This window comes from Pantherophis guttatus, chromosome 2, assembly GCF_059756535.1.
Source record: "Pantherophis guttatus breed Tessera chromosome 2, ASM5975653v1, whole genome shotgun sequence".
NCBI classification, from domain to species: Eukaryota; Metazoa; Chordata; class Lepidosauria; order Squamata; family Colubridae; genus Pantherophis; species Pantherophis guttatus.
The window spans coordinates 221,411,294-221,433,868 of record NC_142064.1 but is presented as its reverse complement, the minus strand read 5'-3'; the positions used below and the strand labels follow the sequence as shown (position 1 = coordinate 221,433,868).

The following is a 22,575-nucleotide window of genomic DNA, read 5'->3' as shown; positions in this document are numbered from 1 at the left end:
TTGACTTGCCCTACTGACTTCTCAGCAAAGACTTTCTAGTCACTATGCACCATCAGCTCTTATGCTAGTGCATTCTCAAAAGCTTTCAAATTAAGTTAGGCTTTTACAATTATTAGCAAGAATTCCTTACATATTTTTCTAATTTACAAGTACAAGCTTAGGGCTAGACCACCCACTTTTATAATGTGTAGGTTCAGGATAACTGAAATACTGTTTGGGGAACTCGATAATCTATAATTTTCTGTCAAGAACAATAAATAGAAAATAAACTTGGATGAAACTGAACAGTAACTGGGTTTCTAATGGTTATGTACTTTTATTTTAACAACTTACCCTGAGTCTTGTAACTTGTGTTTGTGGATCAATTAACCTAGAAAGGATAATTTCAGAAATGTATTGATATTTTAAAAAGACCAAAATGTATTGTTTGACAACGTTGCTTTAGAAAAAGAATATACTTACTTTAAACAATCGCATGTAACTAACAAATGTGATTCTGTCATTCTGAAAATGTTATGTATAGCTCGAGCTGCTAGTATTTGACGCATTGTTTCATAAACAACATCAGGACTTTCATCCGACTTCACTTCCATAGATCCAAGGAATCTTATAATAAATAGCTGATGAAGGATAGAATCTAGAGCAAGAGCATAATAAATATATAGTTTGAATAACTTTTGACATAAAACTTTAGCTTTGGCTTTACAAAGTATTAGCTATGTATATATCTTGTATATCAACATCCAGTAAAATAAGTTATTCATTTAATTTATTATAGCTATCTGCTCTAGCTTACTCTGGGCAGCTTTCAAAATATAATACTAATTTAAAACAATTAAAACCTAGACAAAAGAAAACAAGGCAGAATGGACTAATAACAACCATTAAAATAGAACACCTCAGTCACAACCCCCCAAACACATTAACCTCTGGCCTGGGACTAAAGCCAGGTTTTAAGGACTTTACGAACTGCAGAAAAGAGGGCAACATCCATATCTCTGGAACAATGCTGTTCCAGAGAGTGGGGGCCACGACAGAGAAGGCACACTTCCTAAAGTCTTTCATAATTTATTTCTTTAAAAATGCAATGTATATAAGCACTGATAAATGTCTATGGAGATTCTCAGTCATCCAGGTCATGGTTGTCCCAAAGGTGCTCTTTGAAAAAAGACATGATCTGCTAGCTTTGTCACATTTAGTTACCCTTAGTTTTGACTGAGAAGAATTATTTTGTTCAATCAACATTAAAGTTAACTAAACTGGAAGCAGTTTTGTGAGATGGTGGCTTGATAAAAGTAGTCAAGCAAGGATAATGCATGATTTTTCAATATAATTTAGAGACTTTTACGTTAAACAAGCATAACAACTAAGACTTGAAACCTCTTCTTCCATTTCTTCTTAAGCTTACTCTATAATGTAAGTTACGTTTTGACCATATCTTTATTTTCCTAGATTACTGCAAAATTCTTTCACTGAAGTATTTTCTTGCACTTTTAGTGTTATTTCAAATACAGCTCTGACTCCGGAGAAAATGGGACTCAAACAGATATCTATTTAATACTATAAAATCTATCCAATGCAATATTTAAAACTGAATGAATTTTCTAAAGATAGACCAACAATTCATTAATGCAAATCAATATAGAAAGAAATTTGTGAACTATCATTAGAGGTAATTTAAATAGAATACAGAGAAGAATATTTCCTCTTAATCTGAAGTAAGCAACCTAATATAAGGTTTATTTATTATATATATTCCATATGACAAGTGCCCTTGTTTTATTATAAAGAAACATTTTCCTGTGTATCTTCTTTAATCATTTCATTCTGCTCAGTCTCCCAGCCAAATTATCAAAATATTATTTTAAATTATCAATATGTTCTCAACAATATGCAATACTATTCAATATATTTTACATTTCTTTAAAGCTTTGCTCTCTACCTTCTGTTTCTGATTTGATTCCACCAGACTCTCCAAAAGGATTTGTACGTCTGTCAAAAAAAAAAAAAAAAAAAGTATCAAATCAATGTCTAACAGAATTGCATGCTACATTAAAAGCAGCAATAAGACTGAATGGTTGCCCAGGAAGTTCACATACACCAGTGAATTTTCATAATTTCAGAATAATTTGAGATATCTAATATAAAGAACTATATTTTAACAGGAAACAACAGAAAAAACTGTAAAAACCGCCCATTACAAAATAACATGTACTGTAATATTGTTTGGAAAGTTATTTAATTTTATCTGCTTTTGAAAATATAATCAGATACTACAAACTTAATGAAACCCATTAAAACCAAATCGCTTTAAGAGAAACTGCATGCTCCCCTGATGTTAATATGTTATAATTATTTACGTATGAAAAGTTACTGTTTCAAATACAGTTTTCTGAAAGCACTGATGGGATATTAATCATAATCAAGAGAAATATGGCTATGCTTAGCTCTCAGCAGAGCCATTATTGCTCTTTACCTTATACTTGTGAAAATTTTCTAGGCTTCCAATATGTTGGCAAAGAAAAACTTTATCAAAACATTTTTCAAATGAAAAATTTAAGATGATCCTTAAAAAACAAAAGGTCGCAACAGTATTTTTAAAAAATATTTTTTCAATTTGATATTTTCACAATATAAATCTAAATGTAAATCTTTCGCAAAATCATGGTATTGCACTAGAAGCTCTCTAAGGGACTTTACAATTGCCTAAGCTATAATGCAGGATAGAACAATACCCTTGCAATGTGCCATCTAATCTTACATGTCTCCAGCAAAAAACATTCACTTCTCTCACAAGGCAGCCTGTCCTATTTGCAAATACTCTTTGGGATCCATGTGATCAGAATTATTACAGCTGGCAGATCCCTTGACTGCAGCCTGGCATACTTGCTATTTAGTTCAGCTCATGAGAAATCTGGTGAATACAGCAAGACTTAAAACTGTTATAGATTACAAACTGAAGCAATTTGCATCTTTTTCAGAGTGGCATTCAGTAGATCTCCTCACAAGTCTTTATTATGGATGCTGCACCTTTATACTAGTGTTCACAGAAGATCCTGAAAACTCTGTATTAGTTTTCTTCAGGCTTTTTACATGCATACAGTATCTACATGAGTAAGGCAATCTCATGCCCTCACTTAATCATTCTGGTTGTCCTTGACACATAGAGGATGATTGTGCAGAACAATCCTCACTAGCCACAGATGTTCTCCATGTATTTTAGAAATTGACTTTGCAGGGAGTAAGATTAGGTTACTCACTCTAATAATCTGCATTCACGTATTGATAAAGTATAGCAGTCTGGTATTTGGAGAGAACATTAACTGGGATACAGAGGAAGAGAATAGGACATATGGACTTAATGGCAGAAAGAGAGGTGAACGCTGGTTGGCAAGAGAGTATGGATACAACACAAGAAAAAAGTAAAGATGGAGAGAAGCATGGCTGGGGAAGTGAAGTTCAAGGAATGTAGAAGAAGAATATGATACCTGAGATGAAAAAGATAGATAATAAAAATGGAATAGAAGACTGGGAAGAGAGTTTCAAACAACTGACCACTTTGTAAATGGCTGGGCTTTGGAGGACAAGGAGACATGGGAGCTTAATGTTTGGATAGCTTTGGTTTAATAGACTGAATGACTGGCAACAGGGTGTAGTATTGCCAGGAGCAGAAGACACATATTGCCTATTATAGTATAAAGCCCTTTCTGACTTGGGTTTTCATGACCATAAGATCCAAGTGGATTTTTGCCTGCCCAGAAGTAGTTAAAGAAAAAAGACTTGGAAACAAGCCTTCTGGATAGGCAGCTCCTAATTCTGGAATAGTTTGCCCTCCAAGGTTAAAATGGCCCCTTCCCTGTTGACGTTCCAGAAGGCAGTGCAAACTGTATTTTTCCAGCAAGCCTTCAGGACAGAAGGAATTATGTGAAAGGAATTAATCTTACTGACCGCATCACACTTTGCACTTTTGTGCTTTGATTTATTCTTAATGTAATCCTCCTGGCATCTTTAGAACAGCCAGCATAGATATTCACGTGTGAATAAATGAGTACACTTAAAATGCCTGAATATGACTTTTGTCATGCACATTTCTCCTCAAACATCAATTTCAATTTGATTTTTTCTACAGACATTTGTTCTGAATTAGATTTCTCTTTACATCAAACTTTCATTAGGAGTAACTGGGGTTAATTAATTTCTGTTCTGAAACAAACAGTCATAGTAAAGAAAAACCAATCATATCTACAAGCAGCTGGTTCCATTCAGCAATCACATGATCTAAGAATTTATAAACTATCAAAAGAATGTATAAGTAGCAAAAATGATTCCTCTTGCTATTCCTTTTCTGGCTCTTAGTTTTAATATACTTGTAAGACTGTAAGGCACCCAATTATGAGTGAGATATTTCTTGCTTTGGCTTGGAAAGTTTCTAATCGTTTTTCACTATACTAAAGACTTCCCTTAATATTACAATTAAGTGGTTCACTTATTCACTGGTTCCTAGCATTTAGGGCCTTCTGAGTACTTTACTGAGGAACAAACACTGTATACTCAATTGATAAATGATCAGTGTAAAATATACTGATGCAAAATGGAAGTTCCAGTGATGAGATAGAGAAGGGGCATAAAAAGAACTGTGGACAATGGACAAGTTATCTTCCTAAGAGATATTACTCTAGAAGCCTAGATAATTTTCACTCACCTTTTTTTAGTTTAGGAAGAAAGCCATCAGAATGCCTTCACCACCTGGGTTGCCACATTTCTCTTGAGTTTCCAAGAGGAAATACCCAAGTTGCTGGGGCAGGCAAGCAAGCAATAGGAAAGGAAAATATACTTTAAAAAAAAAAAAACTGAAGAATGCTCAACAGGGCGAAATAAGTCTGCTACAAGAAATAAAACATAGAATTTTAAGCAACATAAAAATTTCCCAACTGGGCAAGATTTCAATTTTTTTGTTTTAATGATCAGCTCATGCAGGTCTAAAAATCCTAGTATCTCAAGGGATTAATCTAATAAAACACAGACAATCTGATTCCACCCAATTCCCTTGTATCCAGAAATGTTTTAACATCAGATAATGCCAATCAGCTTTCACTTTTAATTAGACATCTGAATAAGTCTGAAGTCTTTGGCTGAAATCTTTAGTTAAAAGCAAACTCTGCTTAGGCACAATCATTGTTAAAACTGGTAAAGGGAATAAGTTAAATTTGTGCAGGGCTTTGAGGGTCCTGAATAAAAGTGAGGGCTCTACCCATAATCAAAGTTAAAGCATGATGAATATTATTCTATATAGGTTTTAAATATCAACAGAGGTGTTAAATATTGAGTGAGTGTATTTGCTTGTATTTCATTTTTGTAATTCTCACCTGCCTGACTGGCCTGGAGTTTTTATTTGACCAGGCTGGTCTTCACTTACTGGAGAAATGATATCAAATTGTATAGGCGTATCAGGTGCAACAATAGAGTCCAAGGAAAGTGCAGACAATGACGCTGAATCAGATCCCAAAGATCCAGTGCTACTCGTACGATTTGTGGGAGGCCGAGACTGTCTAAAAAAGCAAGAAAAGCAGAAAACATCTCAACCATCTTGACTATCTCTTGCATTTTGGCAGAGAAGAACTGATCCAATTCAGATGTCAAAGATTTTCTTACAAATAACAAAAGGTAAACTCTTATCCAAACAATAGAATAGTCTTGACTAAATAATTTGAAGACAAATGCCTTGTTGAGAGCAAACGTGAAACAGAACATATCATGAGATACATCAAAAAGGAGATGCTAACAAACTGAACACTTGAGGTCATCAAAATGATCAACTAAATCTAGCAGGAATATTTAAAGGCAGCAGCAACAAAATTTCTCAAATTAATATAAATGCCCAATAAAACTTTATTTTTATTGTCAATTTATAATTTTATTTTATAATTTCTGATGGTTGTGGCTTGAGAAAAATAAATTCTGTAGGACAAATAAGCTAGCAATTACTGTCATTTTAAATTCTGAAGCTTTAATGAGACAATAACTAGAAAAAGTAAACAAGTGCCTAATTAAGGATCAGTGATTCCTCTCAGATTATTAAAATGAAATAGTAGGGAAAACTGAGCCAGATAAGCTACAAATAGAAACTGAATGAAATATAGCTGAAACCGGAGGTTACAAGAGCTGTGTCAAAAGTAAGGTAAGTAAGATTACTGTTCTTTTCTATAGTACCTACTAATGATCAAATGATGTAAAACTATTTTGCCCACACATATAATAATCAAAGAATCATATCATATCACATATTTCAGATTTAAAATGCTACGGAGAAAACAGGACAAAAAGTAACAACTGAATATTTTAATAGCAACTATACAAATTTTGGGACTTATTAATAGTAGCACTTTTCTGCATACTTAGAAATTAATTTGAAAGAAGTCCAGCAGCTCAACTTTATTCAGGCTTTAACACAAACCTGAAAAGAGATGTTAATGGGTGGATTCTTTAAAGCAGCAACACTTTCTATTTAAACTTGATAGATTGGGAGGGGAGGGGGTTGCTGCTTTAATGAATGGCAAAGAATTATTATGTTTAATAGGTCCAAATTGATCTTCCAAATAATTTTCGAACAGCCTTAATACATATTACTACAGAAAAAGATATTGGATACAAAATGCTATTCTAGAGGCATACCACAGTACGAATGAATTAGAAAAATGTACAACATGGCATTTGGAAGAATCAATGTTAACAGCACATGAATGGTGAACAACTGCTTAACTTCTAAGGTAGAGCTCGTATTAAAAGGTACAGAATATTCTGTATGATTCAATGTAAAGCATTTTTAATAAATTATCAAATCATTAGTACTAAAATTTAATTACTACTCAGATAAATTTCAGAATATTTTGTTAATTTGTAATCTGTCCATGAATGATAGTATATCTTCAGATTTTTTAAATAATTAAATTTAAGAGGATACTGGATACATTCCAGTTGCAGTTTCATTGCAAAATTTAAATAGTCGTATTTTGCAGTAGCCTTCAGTGAATCTCAGAACATTCTACTATTAAAAAATATTTTACAAAATCTATTTTACAGGAGAAACCTATACCAGACTCTTGGAAGGATGCCTACATTTCTTTAATACCCAAAGATGAACTCAACTTAACTTCTGTGAAGAATTACAGGCCAATGTCTCTCCTTAATAATGACTACAAACTTTTTACATCTATTTTAGATGAAAGATTTTAAAAAGTTTTACAGGATTATATACATGAAGACCAGTGTGGTTTCTTATCTAAAAAGTAACTAAAAGATAATGTAAGAGTAATTTTTAATATACCGTAATTGAATATTTACAACAACGTAGAGACAACAGGTTGCATTAATCTTTCTGGATGCAGAAAAGGTTTTTGACAATTTGAACTGGGCCTTTATGTTTAAAGTGGTGGAAAAGATGGATTTTGGATTGGGCTTCATACAGGGTCTGAAGTCCATCTATACACTCCAAAAAGTTTGCATCATGATGAACAGAGACTTTATAAAACCAGCTGAAATCCAGAAGGGAACAAGATGGGAGTGTCTTTATCTTCTTTAGAGATATTAGAGAGGGTAACAGAGCAAAAAGATTACAAATTAAAACGCACAATTACAAATTATGTGCTGATGACTTGGTATTGATTGTGCAAGACTCACTAGAGAACATTGAACATGTTATGAGGAAAATTAAAATGTTTGGAGAAATGGCAGGTTTAAGAATAAATAAATCAAAGACAACAATACTAAGAACATAAAGGTGGAAGATCAGAAATTGGAATTTAAAACTGGTTTTAAAGTTGTGAAAAAGATACAGTACTTGGGAGTGTCTCTGAGGAAAATTCTAAGCTTTACAAAAATAATTATGGTAAAATATTGAAGGAGATAAAATTGGATTTAAAGTGGCAAAATTAGATTGGTCATTAATGGGAAGAATTTTAGTAATTAAAATGAATGTACCACCTAGAACGTTATTTTTATTTCAGACTATACTGAGATTCCACTTTCAAACAATGTCAGAAAGATGTATCTAAATTTACTTGGCAAAGTAAAAAGGCAGGAATTAAATATAAGATGCTACAAGATTCCAAAGATAGAGGTGGTCTGGGTTTGCCGGATCTTAGATTATATTAATTATGCTTGTTGTCTGGTATGGTTAAAAGATTGGATAACTTTAAAAAATTCAAGGCTGTTAGACCTTTAAGGTTTGATTTGAGATTTGGGTGGCATGCCTGTCTGTGGTATGACAAATATATAAAGTGCTACTCAAGCTGAATCTAGAAGATGAATACGTTAAAGAGTGTATGGTAAAATGGGCCAAAATTTTTTAGTGTAATATAATGCTAGATAAATGGGAGAACGTATGGACAACAGGACTATAATTCACATTAAACTTACTTAACGCATTGTAAGCCGCCTTGAGTCTCCGGAGAAGGTGGCATATAAATCAAATTAAAAAAAAACAAACAAAAAACTATAGTTTGAAAGAAAGCTTTAATAAAATGATACAGCGTTTGTACTTGACCCCAGATAGACTAGTGAAAATGTATAAAGGGATTTCTAGTAAGTGCTGGAAATGTCAAAATTCAGGTTCATTTTATAATATTTTATTTTATTTTATTTTACTTCAAATTTATTTACCGCCCTTCTCCCTAGGGACTCAGGGCGGCGTACAGCCAGATAAAAACACATAATACAAACATTAAGAACAGATTAAAAGGAAATATCTCAATTTGGCCAAAATATAAAAGACATACGAATTTAAAATCATTTAAAAGGATTTGTTAGGCCAGCCCGGCTTGTTGGAAAAAGAAAGTTTTAAGGGCACGGCGGAAGGCACAGAGGTCTTGGATTCTCCTTATCTCTGGGGGCAACTGATTCTAGAGGGTGGGTGCCCCCATAGAAAAGGCCCTCCCCCTGGGGGTCACCAGCCTGCATTGCTTGGCTGATGGCACCCCGAGGAGGCCCTCTCTGTGGGAGCGCATGGGTCGATGGGAGGTCGTCAGTGGCAGAAGGTGGTCTCGAAGATAACTAGGTCCTATGCCATGGAGCGCTTTAAAGGTGGTAATCAACACCTTGAAGCGCACCCGGAAGACCACTGGGAGCCAGTGCAGCTTGCGCAGGAGCAGTGTTATGCAGGAACGCCATGCAGCTCCCGTAATTACCCGCGCGGCCGCATTCTGGACCAGTTGGAGCCTCCGGGTGCTCCTCAAGGGGAGCCCCATGTAGAGAGCGTTGCAGTAGTCCAGGCGAGAGGTGACGAGGGCATGAGTGACTGTGTACACGGAATCCCGATCAAGAAAGGGGCGCAACTGGCGAATCAGGCGAACCTGACAAAAGGTCTCCCTGGCAACAGCCGTCAGATGTTCCTCCAAGGACAGCTGCGTATCCAGGAGGACACCCAGATTGCCCGCCCTCTCCACGGGGGCCAAAGACTCGCCCCCGATAGTCAGTGATGGAGTCAGCCTTCCGTCGTGCCCTTAAAACCCATCTTTTCCAGCAAGCCGGGCTGGCTTAAGAAGAAATTTTTAAATTCTTTTAATCAGTTTGTGACTTCTTAACTTTCGGGCCAAATTTATATAAATTTTTAACTGTTTTTAATATTTGTATTCTATGTTCTTGGCTGTACACCGCCCTGAGTCCTCAGGGAGAAGGGCGGTATATAAATTGGAAATTAAATTAAATTAAATTAAATTAAATTAAATTAAATTAAATTAAATTAAATTAAATTAAATTAAATTAAATATCGGGATGCTGGGAACCACAGCCACTCAGTCTTGGAAGGGTTGAGCTTGAGCTTGTTCCTCCCCATCCAGATCCGTACAGCCTCCAGGCACTGGGCCATCACTTCAAGGGCATCGCTGGGGTGGCCTGGGGTGGAGATATACAGCTGGGTGTCATCAGCGTACTGGTGGTACTTCACCCCAAAGCCAGGGATGATCTCGCCCAGCGGCTTCACATAAATGTTGAACAGAAGGGGCGAGAGGACCAACCCTTGCGGCACTCCACAGATGAGAGGCCTCGAGGTCGACCTCTGCCCTCCTGTCAACACAAACTGCGACCGGTCGGAGAGAAAGGAGGAGAACCACGTAACACGGTGCCCCCCATCCCCAACTCTTCCAACCGGTGCAGCATGATACCATGGTCAATGGTATCAAAAGCCGCCGAGAGATCTAATAGGACCAGAACAGAGGAGCAACCCCTGTCCCGAGCCCTCCAGAGATCATCAACCAACGCGACCAATGCCGTTTCCGTGCTGTAGCCAGGCCTGAAACCCGACTGGAACGGGACTAGATAGGACGTGGTGGTGATAATATGTGGTGGTCTTGCAAATATGTAAAAACATACTGCATAAACTATCAATGGCAATGCAAAAAATATTTAAGATAAAAATAATGAAACCTGAAGCTTTTCTTCTACATATGATGGACAAGTCAATTGAGAAACAATTTGGGGTGCTATTCCTTCACATGGTGACCGCTGTGAGGATTGTACTTGCCAAACATTGGAAAGAAAGAGAGATGGTGACAGTTGAAGAATGGATTTTGAAATTGACTGAATTAGCAGAGATGGCAAAATTAATTGCTTTGATTAGAAATCATGGATTAGACAGCTTTATAAGAGATTGGAAACCATTTGTGGACTTTCTACATGCTAAATATAATAACAGAGGGTTAACAGAGGGATTTGAAAATTAGTGTAATGTTTAGCTCAACCTGGGTTTTTTTCTTTCTTTTATATATATAAATGTTAAATTTAATTGACCACTTTCTTCTCCTTTTTTTGTACACTATTTTTTTTTGTAGTTGTAGTTGTAGTTGTTAGAGTTGAATGTATGTTTCTGTTTGGTTTCATTTTGTTTCTTTGTTTTACTGTTTTATGATAAAACAATAAATTTCAAAAAAATATTTTACAAAATATAAAATGTGTCTTTTCTGCTGTTTGGTGACTTACATAATTGGCCTCATGCTTTCATGTCTCTGCTGGAAGGAAGGTGAGGGAGTGACAGCCTCTAAAGCTGACTGATTTACACGGGCAGCAATTTCCTATATTGTTAGAAGAAAAACAAATATTTTTTTTCATTTAATTAGATCTAAAAATAAATGAATATATGAAGATCTTTAGTAAGCACTGCAACAAATTGAGCAGACATACTGAAGTGATTTTTTTTGTTAGAAATACGAATTTATGAAAACACAGCAGTTAATCATTTCTATTGAGGAACATTGCTAAGCATACAGTCTAGACCAAAAATAAATTATTAGGGGTCTTTGGGCAATGTAACTTATTTTTTCTATATTCATCTGCCATGCAGAAGGGGTACTGCAGGCAGAAATTGACCCTCCTCTAAGCAAGCCATCATACCCAAAAACATTCTCCATCCAAATTGGAACAAGGCCTTTTATACCAATGGAAGCTTTCCCAACCAAAAATGTAACCATGTAAACAGTGATTTCCATCCAAGAAAGAAAGAGGAAGTAGTGGGAAAAGGGACAAAGACAAGAAAGTTGGGAATAAAAGGAAAGTGATATAAAGTCATATGCACATGTACAAGAAACAAAAGAAACAACATATATACAATTGCATATTTTACATGAGAAACAAACTCAGGATTGAAAAGCTATAATAAAATAATAAAATAAAATCCCATCTTCCACCAACCCAGTCTTTATTTCTTCTTTCTCTTTCTCAATCACTACATTCTCTGTAGTGCAATCTTTTTGCTCCATTAAAATGTAAATGCAGAATTAAACCCAATTTTTCTCTCAATCTGCATAAACAATGAATTTTAATTTCAATATTTATTTCAATATTCCAATGTGCTTTGGAATCAAATGTTTCCTCAAATTTGAATGTAAGCTTCACATGTAACAATATTTTGTTTTTTATATTAAAGGAGTACAATCACATTACCTCTGGGTTTTCGCTGAGGTAAATCTGTTTAGAGATATTGTTTATTGTGCATATCCACTGGAAAAAAAATTAAAATATAGTTAGGTAATTTTCTGCCTATTATATACTTTCTATTCTATTTCTATTTATTGTTAAGAGATTAAAAACATGGTAAATGCTTTAGTCTGGTCAGAAGAATAATTTTTATCCTTGGAAATCAACAAAAATAGGTGCCAGATTATCAATTTTTTCAAATAAGTAAATCTCACCTTGTCCTTAGCCTGTAACTCTCCAATAACAAATAATAAAAAATACTTGACATTAACAATTTTTGCATGCACAGACTAAGTTAACAATAAGCCACACACAAGATATTTACAGTTAGTTTCCAAACTACAGAGCAGGACAGAGGAAATTTGTGATTCTCTAGATCAGGGTTGTCAAACTCACATCATCACAACGGCATCACGTGATGTATTGGGACTCCCTCCCTTTGCTAAACTGGGTGTGGGCATGGCCAGCGCAGGACACATGCAGCCTGCGGGCCGGGAGTTTGACAGCCCTGCTCTAGATGATGTTAAATTTCATTTGTTTCATGCAATTAGTCATGTTTGCTGGGTCTGTTGCAAGTTGTGGTTCTACAACTTTCGGAGCTGATACTTTCTCCAACACTGCCACAGAAGCAAAAGAAAAGTTCATGCATTGTTTTAAAAGAAATCATCTTTAAATAAAGTTTCCATCTGTCTAGCTGAACTTTTCCTCTTGATTTTTTTTAATGATCCCAATAATAGAAGTGAGAAACCACAGGCTTGCTAATGTGAAATAATCCACACAATATGAAGTTTTAATATTAAACCAGCAATGTGGCACATTTGAAATTCTTTTCCCTGCATTGATTACTCAGCACTGAGAGCAGCAGGTTTCAAACTTATTTTAAACTGCCTTGTTACAGCTAACAACAAGGTGAGAAATTTCCACTTTGCCTTTCTTTTGGTTTGAAAGCTGGCACAATTTTCCACTGTTGAGAATTCTCAATTTCATGATAAAGTTGATGCCTGAATTGAAATCTATTTAAATCTAAATTTCACCACTATGTAGTAAATTGTGAATTGCTTGTAATCTAAATTTAAAAAAAAAAGAGAAAAGTCCACTCTTCTTGTGAATAAAGCCTTTAGGCTACAAACCATACAATACTTTGGCAGTCTTCACCTTTTCCATGTCATCATCATTCTGCTCTTGAAAATTGCCCTGACAACTAGCATCACAAATTTAATTTGGAAACCATTTACAGGTAGTCTTCAACTTACAACAGTTAATTTAGTGACCGTTCAGTTACAATGTCGCTGAAAGTAATTTATGAACATTTTTCACACTTATGACAATTGCAGCATCTCTATGGTCACATGATCAAAATTTGGATATTGGGCAACTGGTTCATATTTATGACAGTTGCAGTGTCCTGGAGTCATGTGATCCTTTTGCGACCTTCTGACAAGCAAAGTCAATGGGGAAGCCAGATTCACTTAATAACCCTGTTACCAACTTAACTGCAGTGATTCACTTAACAAATGTGGCAAGAAGAGTCAAATTCACTTAACAACTGTCTCACTTAGCAATAGAAATTTTGGGCTCAATTCAATTGTGGTTATAACTGGAGGACTACCTGTACAAGCATCATATTTTCTTAATGGCTTTCCATTATGGCAATTGCCCTACTTTATTGCAGAAGAAAAGAATGGAATCTGATGGCACATTAAAAAGTGATTTATTTATTGTAAGAAAGAAAGGTTTTCATTGATTAGACAGATTTGTCAGGTTTGGGCAATTTTACCCCTTAAAGCCTCACAAAACATTTACTTATTTTCAATAACCATTCTGTTAAAAAGCTTACTTCTTCGTAATCTTTTCTGCTATCAGCTTGCAAAATTGAAGATCTGTTGGACCAGAAAATAAAAATAAGAAACAAACTGAATTATATTTCTTAAACAAAGCCAATAAAAGAAATGTTCGTTAAGTTGTTGACTTCAAGTTGTTGATATATGCAATTCTTTATTCACTATAGCATTTATACCTTGCCAAATCCCAAACAGAAAATTCCTGATGGACACTGCCCACCTATAATATTTATCTTTGCATTGTGGAACTCAGCATATTTCATTTGAGCTATGTTCTAGGGACAATTATCCACTGATATATCTCAGAGACAATTTATGTTGTCTGAACTTGTATTTTGCTAACATCTCTCAGTAAAAACCAATAAGACTGCACAGAACGAGAGGAAGGTATCCCTATTGCATTTTAGTCTGAGAGGAAAACAGGCGGTCAGAAAGAAAAAGCTGACAGACCAAATTTTCCCTCTCACCTGAAAACAAGCATTGAAAATACCAGTAACATTTTAGAAAGAAAACAAGTAGACAGGATTACACATGAAAATCTAAATACAAAATTGCCTTCAGCTAGATGGGCAGCATACAAGTTTGACAAATAAATGATAAAAAATAAGCAAAATATATTTAGATTGCCACCTAGAGAGCAGCATCAAGTTCTGATTAAATAAGTTGATTTAAAGTAATAGAAACTTGTTTTATACCTGCCAAGTTTTCAATCTGGGAAAGATAAGGATTTATTCCTCCTTCTCTCCCATCTTTCAAGAGAAACTGAAAGGCGCCAAGAAATACTTTCTAATTGTTTCTCCATTATTGCTGAGCACATTGTAAGCCGCCCTGAGTCTCCGGAGAAGGGCGGCATATAAATCAAATTAAAAAAAAAAAATTACTAAAAACATATGTAAGAAATGGTGAGAATACCAACTTTTTGCCATCAAAAGATGTTATTTGAAAGCAGTATCTTCTGTCTTCACAATCCACAGCCATTACCGAACAATTGTCTATATCCATTACAAGTCCTCCAGCAACTTCACCTCTTCTTTGGCTCATTAGGTTTCCACCCTGTGTGAAGTAAAACTGTCTGTCCCAACTGGAAGACACCAGCCCTGTTTTACTGAAGTAAGAAAAAAGGAAAACTGACTTAGTCCAACCTAGCAGCATCAAATCTCTAATGAAAAAATAAGGTATTATAAGCTTTGGACCAGGTGATAGTTTCATATAATTGAATGCAGTTATGCAGAGATTATTTTTTTGGTACAGCAAGAAATATCAAGAGAATATAAAACAGTACTCAGCTAAATTTCTCAACATACTGTTTTATAAGCAAAATACTATTGCTCTCGCTCTCTCGACATTTGTTTATGTGCGCACACACACACACAGACTTTTTGGGCTTTAAAGATAGTTTTAAGGTGTCGCCACTTTACATTCTTATTCCACAGTACACCTGTAGTCAAAATACAGAAAACAGTGTCTACATTCATACAGGGAAGATGTAACTTTCATACACTCTTCTCAGATGTTCAAAGATATGATAAATATATTTGCCATATTGTGAAAAAACACTTATAGAAGAATATTAAAAGTATGGCTAAAAATTATATTATGTCTGCTATTTCCATCACCCATAATTTCAAGAAAAATGAAATATTGTAATGCAAAAATATTTTTGGCCAAGTTCCAAAAAAGTAATTGTCAGATCCATCAGCTTCGGCTTGGTGCCTAGCTGGCATCCTGCCATCAAAGGACTAGAGTGGCGAGATGGGGCCATAAACCTGTGTGCATCTATTGTGGGAATTAGGGAGGGGGGTATGACATCTGAGGAAGAGCAGATCTACATGGAACCAGTTCATGCCATGCATCTTCAAGGTCGTTTACCCTGAACGTGGAAAATTACCAGCCCAAACATCTCAGCGTTCCCAAAACAACTCAGCAACATCACATTGGCTGGACTTGGATTGGTCATGGTGGGGAGGGACAGGGAACGAAGGAAATAGATTTGTGTGGTTGCGTGGGAAACTCAGATTCCGCCTGACTTTACTGTAACCAGCATCTCTTAGTAAAAGTACCTTTCGCTTTAATCAAATGGCATCAAGGAATCAGACTGGGGCAGGTCTGACAGTAATATTACGGGCAAACAAATTTTACTTTTTAGTGCTACTTTATTTAGTATCTCTTGCTAACTTCAAGCTCACTCGTTGAATTGTTGTGAAGATGAAATGGCAGAGATCACTAGTACTCCTCTGAGCTTTGGGGAGGCAAGAACAAACAATTAAGTCATTGCAGTCCAGAGAAAGATGCAATCCACTTTTAAAGCTGCAACCTTTTTTTAAAGAGAAGCTGCTGCAACAAAAATAACAAATGAAGGAGCAGCTGTTCTCCCAGGTGTATATGTCGCTTCCGAGGTTTCTAGCCAAACTGCCCTGAGACAAGTTAAATTATAATATATTGTGGCATGAAACACATAAACAAGATCATGAATTTAATGACAAATTTATACTGTATGCTGGTTGGTACTGGACATTATTTTAAATCTTAAAAACTATTAAAAACTACTAATTATTTTTACGTACAACACAATATGCAAGACCCCTGTAATTTGTAACCCAGGCTATTGAGGCTTATATGTATCTGAAATTGGTTCTTACTTTCTTGCATTTAGATAACCAGCCTTGCGAGTAAGGTTTCTTTGGACCAAAAAATTTGTAGTATCAGGATCTGGTAAGTAAAGTGGATCACTGGCTATTTCCAAATCTTCTATAGTCTGTTGCATCGTTTCCACTTCATGATCCATTTCCCTGCGAACGCTAAAACCATAGTTTTTTTTTAAAAAAAATTATTCACAGTAGCTAAAAATGTTTTAAAAGAAACAGCATTACTTTTAAGAGAAAAAAATTAACTTACTCCTGCACACTTGTCCCGATGTTCGTTAAAAATTCTTCCAGCTGTTCAGAAAGGTTTTCTGAGCCCATCTTAAAGAAGTTTATCTTTTAAAAGAAAATTCAGATTCTTATTAATTTACTTGGAATTTATAGAATCTTAGATATTTCTTTGGAGGCTAAAAACATAATTTACATAATAGATACAGATCATAATAGATGCAGATCATAAATCACAACATACTTATAATTAGTTAGTGCTTACTTTTCCACAGAGAAGTTAACCATTTAGTCCTTCTGCTTGATTTGATTGAATTGATATAGCTGAACATGCCACGCAAGGTTTATGTTTCAATCTAGTAGTATTTTAATACTTTGGATGCTCAAAATATTTTAATGTATTATTCCAAAATCTCCCCTTCACCACGCATTTTGGAATTTACCTGAGCCTGCATATAACCTAGTAAGGGTTCCAACATAGCAATTTTCTTCTTATACTGCAGTGTATTTAGTGCACAGAAGTAATGCATCGTAGTCTGATGTTGTTTTTTCCTAGAAGTATATACATCTTCTGTAGCTTCATATTTGACCTTTAAAAAAATATAATTCAAAGCAAGCAGTTTACCATTAATAGGAACAATTTCCTTGCAATGATGTGAAAAAAAATCTAAATTCATATTTTTTTCCAAAATACATTTTATCTTCTAGTCATTCTCTAAGATTTGCAATTGTAAATATATCTTTATGGAAAGTTCTTTTTAAAACAGTTCCCATTATGATGCCACATGAGAAATAGGTGTTTTTTTCCCCCAGGGCACTGTGTGAACTGTTTGGCAAAAGATATTAAATATTACATTACCGAGGGAAGGATGGGGAGGGAGGGGAGGGAAGGAGAGAGAGAGAGAGAAATGTAGCACTGCTACTGCTGAGATCTCCATTTTGCCAATTAATGTGGAAGATGTATAGAAGGATATCCCACTGAATAAAGACACTGATAACAATGGAGAGGACCACGTAGCTGTACTACATATATTTCATTAAAGATTAGCTGCATTCACTAGAATTATCACATAATTTTTAAGATAATTGAAAAGCAACATAGACTTTTTACATTACTATAGCATGAGTTCTAAATGCTGGATTAAAGTTTCACAAACCTTCTCATTTTCTCTTTTTTTTGACAGTCGACTATATCTGGTAATCGCAGCATCATGATCTGAAAAACCAAGTTCTACAATATTTAAATAGTAGCTGCAAACATTACAAACAGGGTGGATAAAAATCAATGATTTTTTTTAAAAAATCAAAAAAATCAGATTTTTTTTATTTAAATTGGATTTTTTTTTATTTAAATCAGATTTTTTTTTATTTTTATCGAATTTATTTTAATAAAAAACTTTTGGGGTAAAAATCTATCGTAAGATAGTTTTCTATTTAAGATATATAAATAATTTAGTTTATTCAGCATGAAATGGAGCTTAGTTATGTAGCATGAGGCTGTATATTCTGCAACACTGGGACTATCGGTAAGTCAACAGTGGATCAAAGGAGTAGCAGAGATGACAGTTGCTCTTTAAAAATTATGATTTAAATCGAGTTGATTTAAATCAAGCCTTTTTACTAGTGATTTAAATCATGATTTAAATTGTGATTTAAATCAACTCGATTTAAATCAAATCCACCATGATTACAAGTGTTTAAAGCAAAAAGCAACTACACTTCAGTGAAGCAGTAATTCAGGCAATTAGGCTAATTTTGCTTTTTTCAATATCAATACAGACAAAAATCTGTTTCCAAAAATTTCAGAAATGTTTTTATCATTTCAAGATAAACAAAATCTATTATCCTGATGCGCTGATTATATCAATAAGATATCATCTTTTTAATAATGTCCCATTAGCTTACTCATAATCTTTCCCCAATTATCTTGTATATAGTTATCTAAGATTATTTCTCTTTAATTTTTAGATTGAAAAATAGCTTTTTTTAAAATAGCAAAATTAGACAGAAATCCCTTCATAAAACATTAATCTTGACTGTTTATAATATTATAATCATGTAAAATCAAATAAAAAATAAACCATGAAAGTAATTCTAAAACATATTTTACCATTGCTGGAGATCTGAAAAACCTCTTTTAAAGTCAGAATTTCTGAAATGAATGTAAGAAAATGCACAGTGTTACTGTAGTTCTGCTGTTTTAATGCAAGATGAACAAAATTTGATTCATTTATTATAGATTTTCAGCTGGCCTGCATTTCAGGGACCATATGAATTGTTTTGTAATGAGAAAATATTTCCCTAAAGTTATGGGATTGTATCCAATGGCTGAGCTGTTTCTTTCTTCTACGCTTCTCTGAAAAGCCTTTCCCCAAAGTCAGGTGCTCTCTTTTAAATGTCATGTCATTTGAGATCGTAACTTGCTGTGGCAGAACTCTTCACCTAACTATATGAGTTTTTTGAGGAATTCAGAAGGTTTGGGCAGAGAAATAAGAATTTTCAACAACTAAATGCAGCCCATAGGTTAAAACAAATAAGCTGTATAATTCTACTCAAATTTAAGCCTATTACTTCAGTAAAACATACACAAGATTACAGTTTCATATTTCAAGAGGATTAATACACAGAGATTACTAATGCATAGGTATTCAACTCCACTGAACTCAAGGGACTGGAGCATTGCATTCTGCTCAAGCATACTGTACAGGCAGGAATAGATTTCCTCCCTTGTTCTCTGCTTTTCACCCATTCAACTTTTATTTTTTTGATTACTGTATTATATGTATCCTTATTGTATTCCTTTTCATTGTTTATTTTATTGTTCTATTATCTTACTACTGTTCTGTTTACACTCTTTTCATTTCATTTTTTAATGTTCTTATATTTATTGTTGTATTTATATCGTCTATTATTTGCAAAATAGGCAGCAAATAAATTTAACAAATAAAATAAATAATAAATAGAAACAAGGGGTCCCTAAAATAACCAGGCCCCATGCAATAAGGGGCCTAATAGCTGGCAACCAGCACCTTGAATTCATCCCAAAAAGCCACTGGTAACCACTGCAGTTTGTGGGTGCAACATGAGATATCTATTATCTATTGTTTGTGCCATTGCGTTTTGTACCCATTGTAGTTTCTGGATAGTCTATATAAGGGCAGCTTCATATAGAGCACACTGCAATAATCCAATCTTGAGATAACCAGGATATAAATAGCAATCTGAAGGGCCTCTTCATTCAGGAAGGATGCAAATGGCACATAAAATAAAGTGTAAAGTTTCACCTGGGCACAGCAGATGAGCAGGAACTGGGATTTAAGTAGAGTTCCCCCCCACCCCCACCAAAACTGAGTACCAGTCTTTAATGAGGAAATACAATTCTTTCCAACAACAGTGATGGAAATGTCTCCACCAAAAGGTCCATTCAGTTTATTTTATTTACCCCATTTTTCAGCCCCTAAGTGAAAGGATGGATGGATGGATGGAGATAGATAGATAGATAGATAGATACAGTGGTCCCCAACCCCCGGTCCGCGGACCGGTGCCGGGCCGTGGAGTACCTGGCACCGGGCCGCGCAGCGGCCGGGGGACAGGAACGCTGCAGCGCAAAGGCTCCTGGGCCGTGCGCAATGGGCCTGCGCAAAGGCTCCTGGGCCGTGCGCAATGGGCCTGCGCAAAGGCTCCTGGGCCGTGCGCAATGGGCCTGCGCAAAGGCTCCTGGGCCGTGCGCAATGGGCCTGCGCAAAGGCTCCTGGGCCGTGGCCCCACCCCTGCGCGCGCTCAGCGGGCCGCGGCGATAAAAAGGTTGGGGACCACTGGATAGATAGATAGATAGATAGATAGATAGATAGATAGATAGATAGATAGATAGATAGATAGATGCCTTGAGACTGCTGGAAGTTATAGTTCAGCAACTTTTGTAGAGCAATCACTTATGCATTCCCTTTTGTCTAAATCTGTTTTCAATGAGACAAACATTCTTAGATTTGCACTAGACTTCAGGAGGCCTCTATAGATGGAATATATATTAATCGTTATACAAAACATTGTCCAGCAATCTGTGATCTTTGTGACAACAATTATTGTACCTTTTATATCTCTTTCTTTGAACTGTGTGATAGGAAACATCATGGCATCTGCTAATTGAGTTGATAGTACCGCATGACAAGAACTGAGCTAAGAAGAAAAAAACCAAGTACACAATGTTGCCTAAAAATATAAACATTTTTCATATTTCACTGTTGTTATATATGTGTGCAAAAATAAGAAAAAACATTAATTGAAGCATGGGTCGAAGAAGCAGCAGAGCCTGGCATTTTTATATCTGTTAATTTTTGCACAAGTGGATAAAAAACAAAATATATATTGTTTAGCATTTATTATTATTATTATTATTATTATTATTATTATTATTATTATTAAGCATTATTTTAGTCTGATGTAATAATTTACTACATTTATTAATGTAATATTTATTAATAAATAAGACCCAAAGGCAGCAATATGACAAACCATGATATAATCCTAACATTTAGGCAGAATAAATCTGCATTTTGATATCTCCATTGAGAAAGGGTTGGTGCCTACCATTAGGATTATGCCATTCAAAAAATGGTTTGTTGGGATCACACTGTGTATTGTTTGAGAGAAAGGGAAATGACCTGGACAGCAATGTGCAAGAACTAATATATAAGCAAACAGGGTTGAAGTTCCTTAAATCCTAGGAAGGATTTTCTGGACCTAGGATTTGGAAGAGGTCCAGGCAAGCTCTTCCCTGATTCACTGGGATATAGAAAGAAGAGAAAGTAAAATACAATCAAGCTTGCAAGGTTCTATTATTATAGAGTATCTCAATAAAATATAAATCTTATTCTCTTGTATAGTTGATTTTCTGGCCTGGTCTACCTAGTGTGACTGAAAGCTTGCATGGTGTGAAGGTTCTGGACATCACATGTCATCTGTAAAATCTGCTTGGTAATGATGCAGAAGAGGCAGCAATCATAGCCCACGCTAGCAGCAGTGACATTGGAATGTATAATTAGCCAGTTCTGGAAGCCAAATTTAGACTCCAAAATAGAAGATCAAAACCAGGAACACCAAGAGGCCAGTCTTAGAAATGCTGCTTGTTTCATGTGTGCACCCAACCAGATAGGCAGAGCTCAGAGATCTTAATGCAATTATGGCATGCTGGCACCAGATGGAAATGCTTAGATTTGTTAGTCACCGGGAAACATTTCAGAAGAAACCAAACCTGCATAAAAGGAATCTAGGCTATTGGCACATACAATCTAAAAGGTCACAGACCAGTTTTTAAATTGATTCCTGGGAGGAAATCAACAGGTAATGGTAACAATCAATTCAAAATGGTGTAAACATTAAAAAAAAGTTAGGGCCAACATTGTACATGGATGTTGATCATGGCAACCAGAAGATAAAATGGGAACAAGACAACCATGAAAAAACTTAAGTGACCAACTTTTCAAATTAAAAAAAAGGAACAGAATGCATAGTTGTTTTGATACAATGCTAGAAATCTCCAAAAATGTTGTAATTCTTGTAATAATGGAGAACTCTGATTATCCTAATATAAACTAGATACGTTGTGCTCAGATTATGACAAAGAGATCACAATAATGGTCCCTTAGAACAGCTGATCTTGAAACAAATAGAGGGGAAGCAAACCTAGATTCGATTATAAGGGGTTATTATGGTTTAAGTATTGTAGAACTGACAGGAAACAATGACCATAATACTATTTTATACAGCATATAAATAGAAAGCTGCACTATCTGTAAACTCTAACACTATCATGTTGACTACAAAAGAGTCAGTCCTCTTGAGCTCATGGTTCCTGTCCGAACAGCAAATGTATTTTCAAAGTTACATCTTATGTACTAAGT

General features: G+C 35.2%; 1 protein-coding gene across 4 annotated transcripts in view; it reads right to left on the bottom strand.

The window, feature by feature from the left end:
* The window catches only part of APPL1 (adaptor protein, phosphotyrosine interacting with PH domain and leucine zipper 1), a 41,504-nt gene that overhangs the window by 6,466 nt on the left and 12,463 nt on the right, over positions 1 to 22,575 (bottom strand). For all 4 annotated transcript variants that reach the window (XM_034436654.3, XM_034436636.3, XM_087883707.1 and 1 more), the window contains exons 5-18: positions 20,764 to 20,851; positions 18,786 to 18,827; positions 17,833 to 17,891; positions 17,119 to 17,265; positions 16,701 to 16,783; positions 16,445 to 16,603; positions 14,722 to 14,910; positions 13,802 to 13,844; positions 11,932 to 11,988; positions 10,972 to 11,063; positions 5,367 to 5,549; positions 1,943 to 1,992; positions 463 to 637; positions 334 to 370 (exon numbers count right to left, since the gene is read on the bottom strand). In XM_034436654.3, the coding sequence (XP_034292545.1) occupies positions 334 to 370; positions 463 to 637; positions 1,943 to 1,992; positions 5,367 to 5,549; positions 10,972 to 11,063; positions 11,932 to 11,988; positions 13,802 to 13,844; positions 14,722 to 14,910; positions 16,445 to 16,603; positions 16,701 to 16,783; positions 17,119 to 17,265; positions 17,833 to 17,891; positions 18,786 to 18,827; positions 20,764 to 20,851 (1,404 nt within the window). The remainder of the gene's footprint in view (positions 1 to 333; positions 371 to 462; positions 638 to 1,942; positions 1,993 to 5,366; positions 5,550 to 10,971; positions 11,064 to 11,931; positions 11,989 to 13,801; positions 13,845 to 14,721; positions 14,911 to 16,444; positions 16,604 to 16,700; positions 16,784 to 17,118; positions 17,266 to 17,832; positions 17,892 to 18,785; positions 18,828 to 20,763; positions 20,852 to 22,575) is intronic.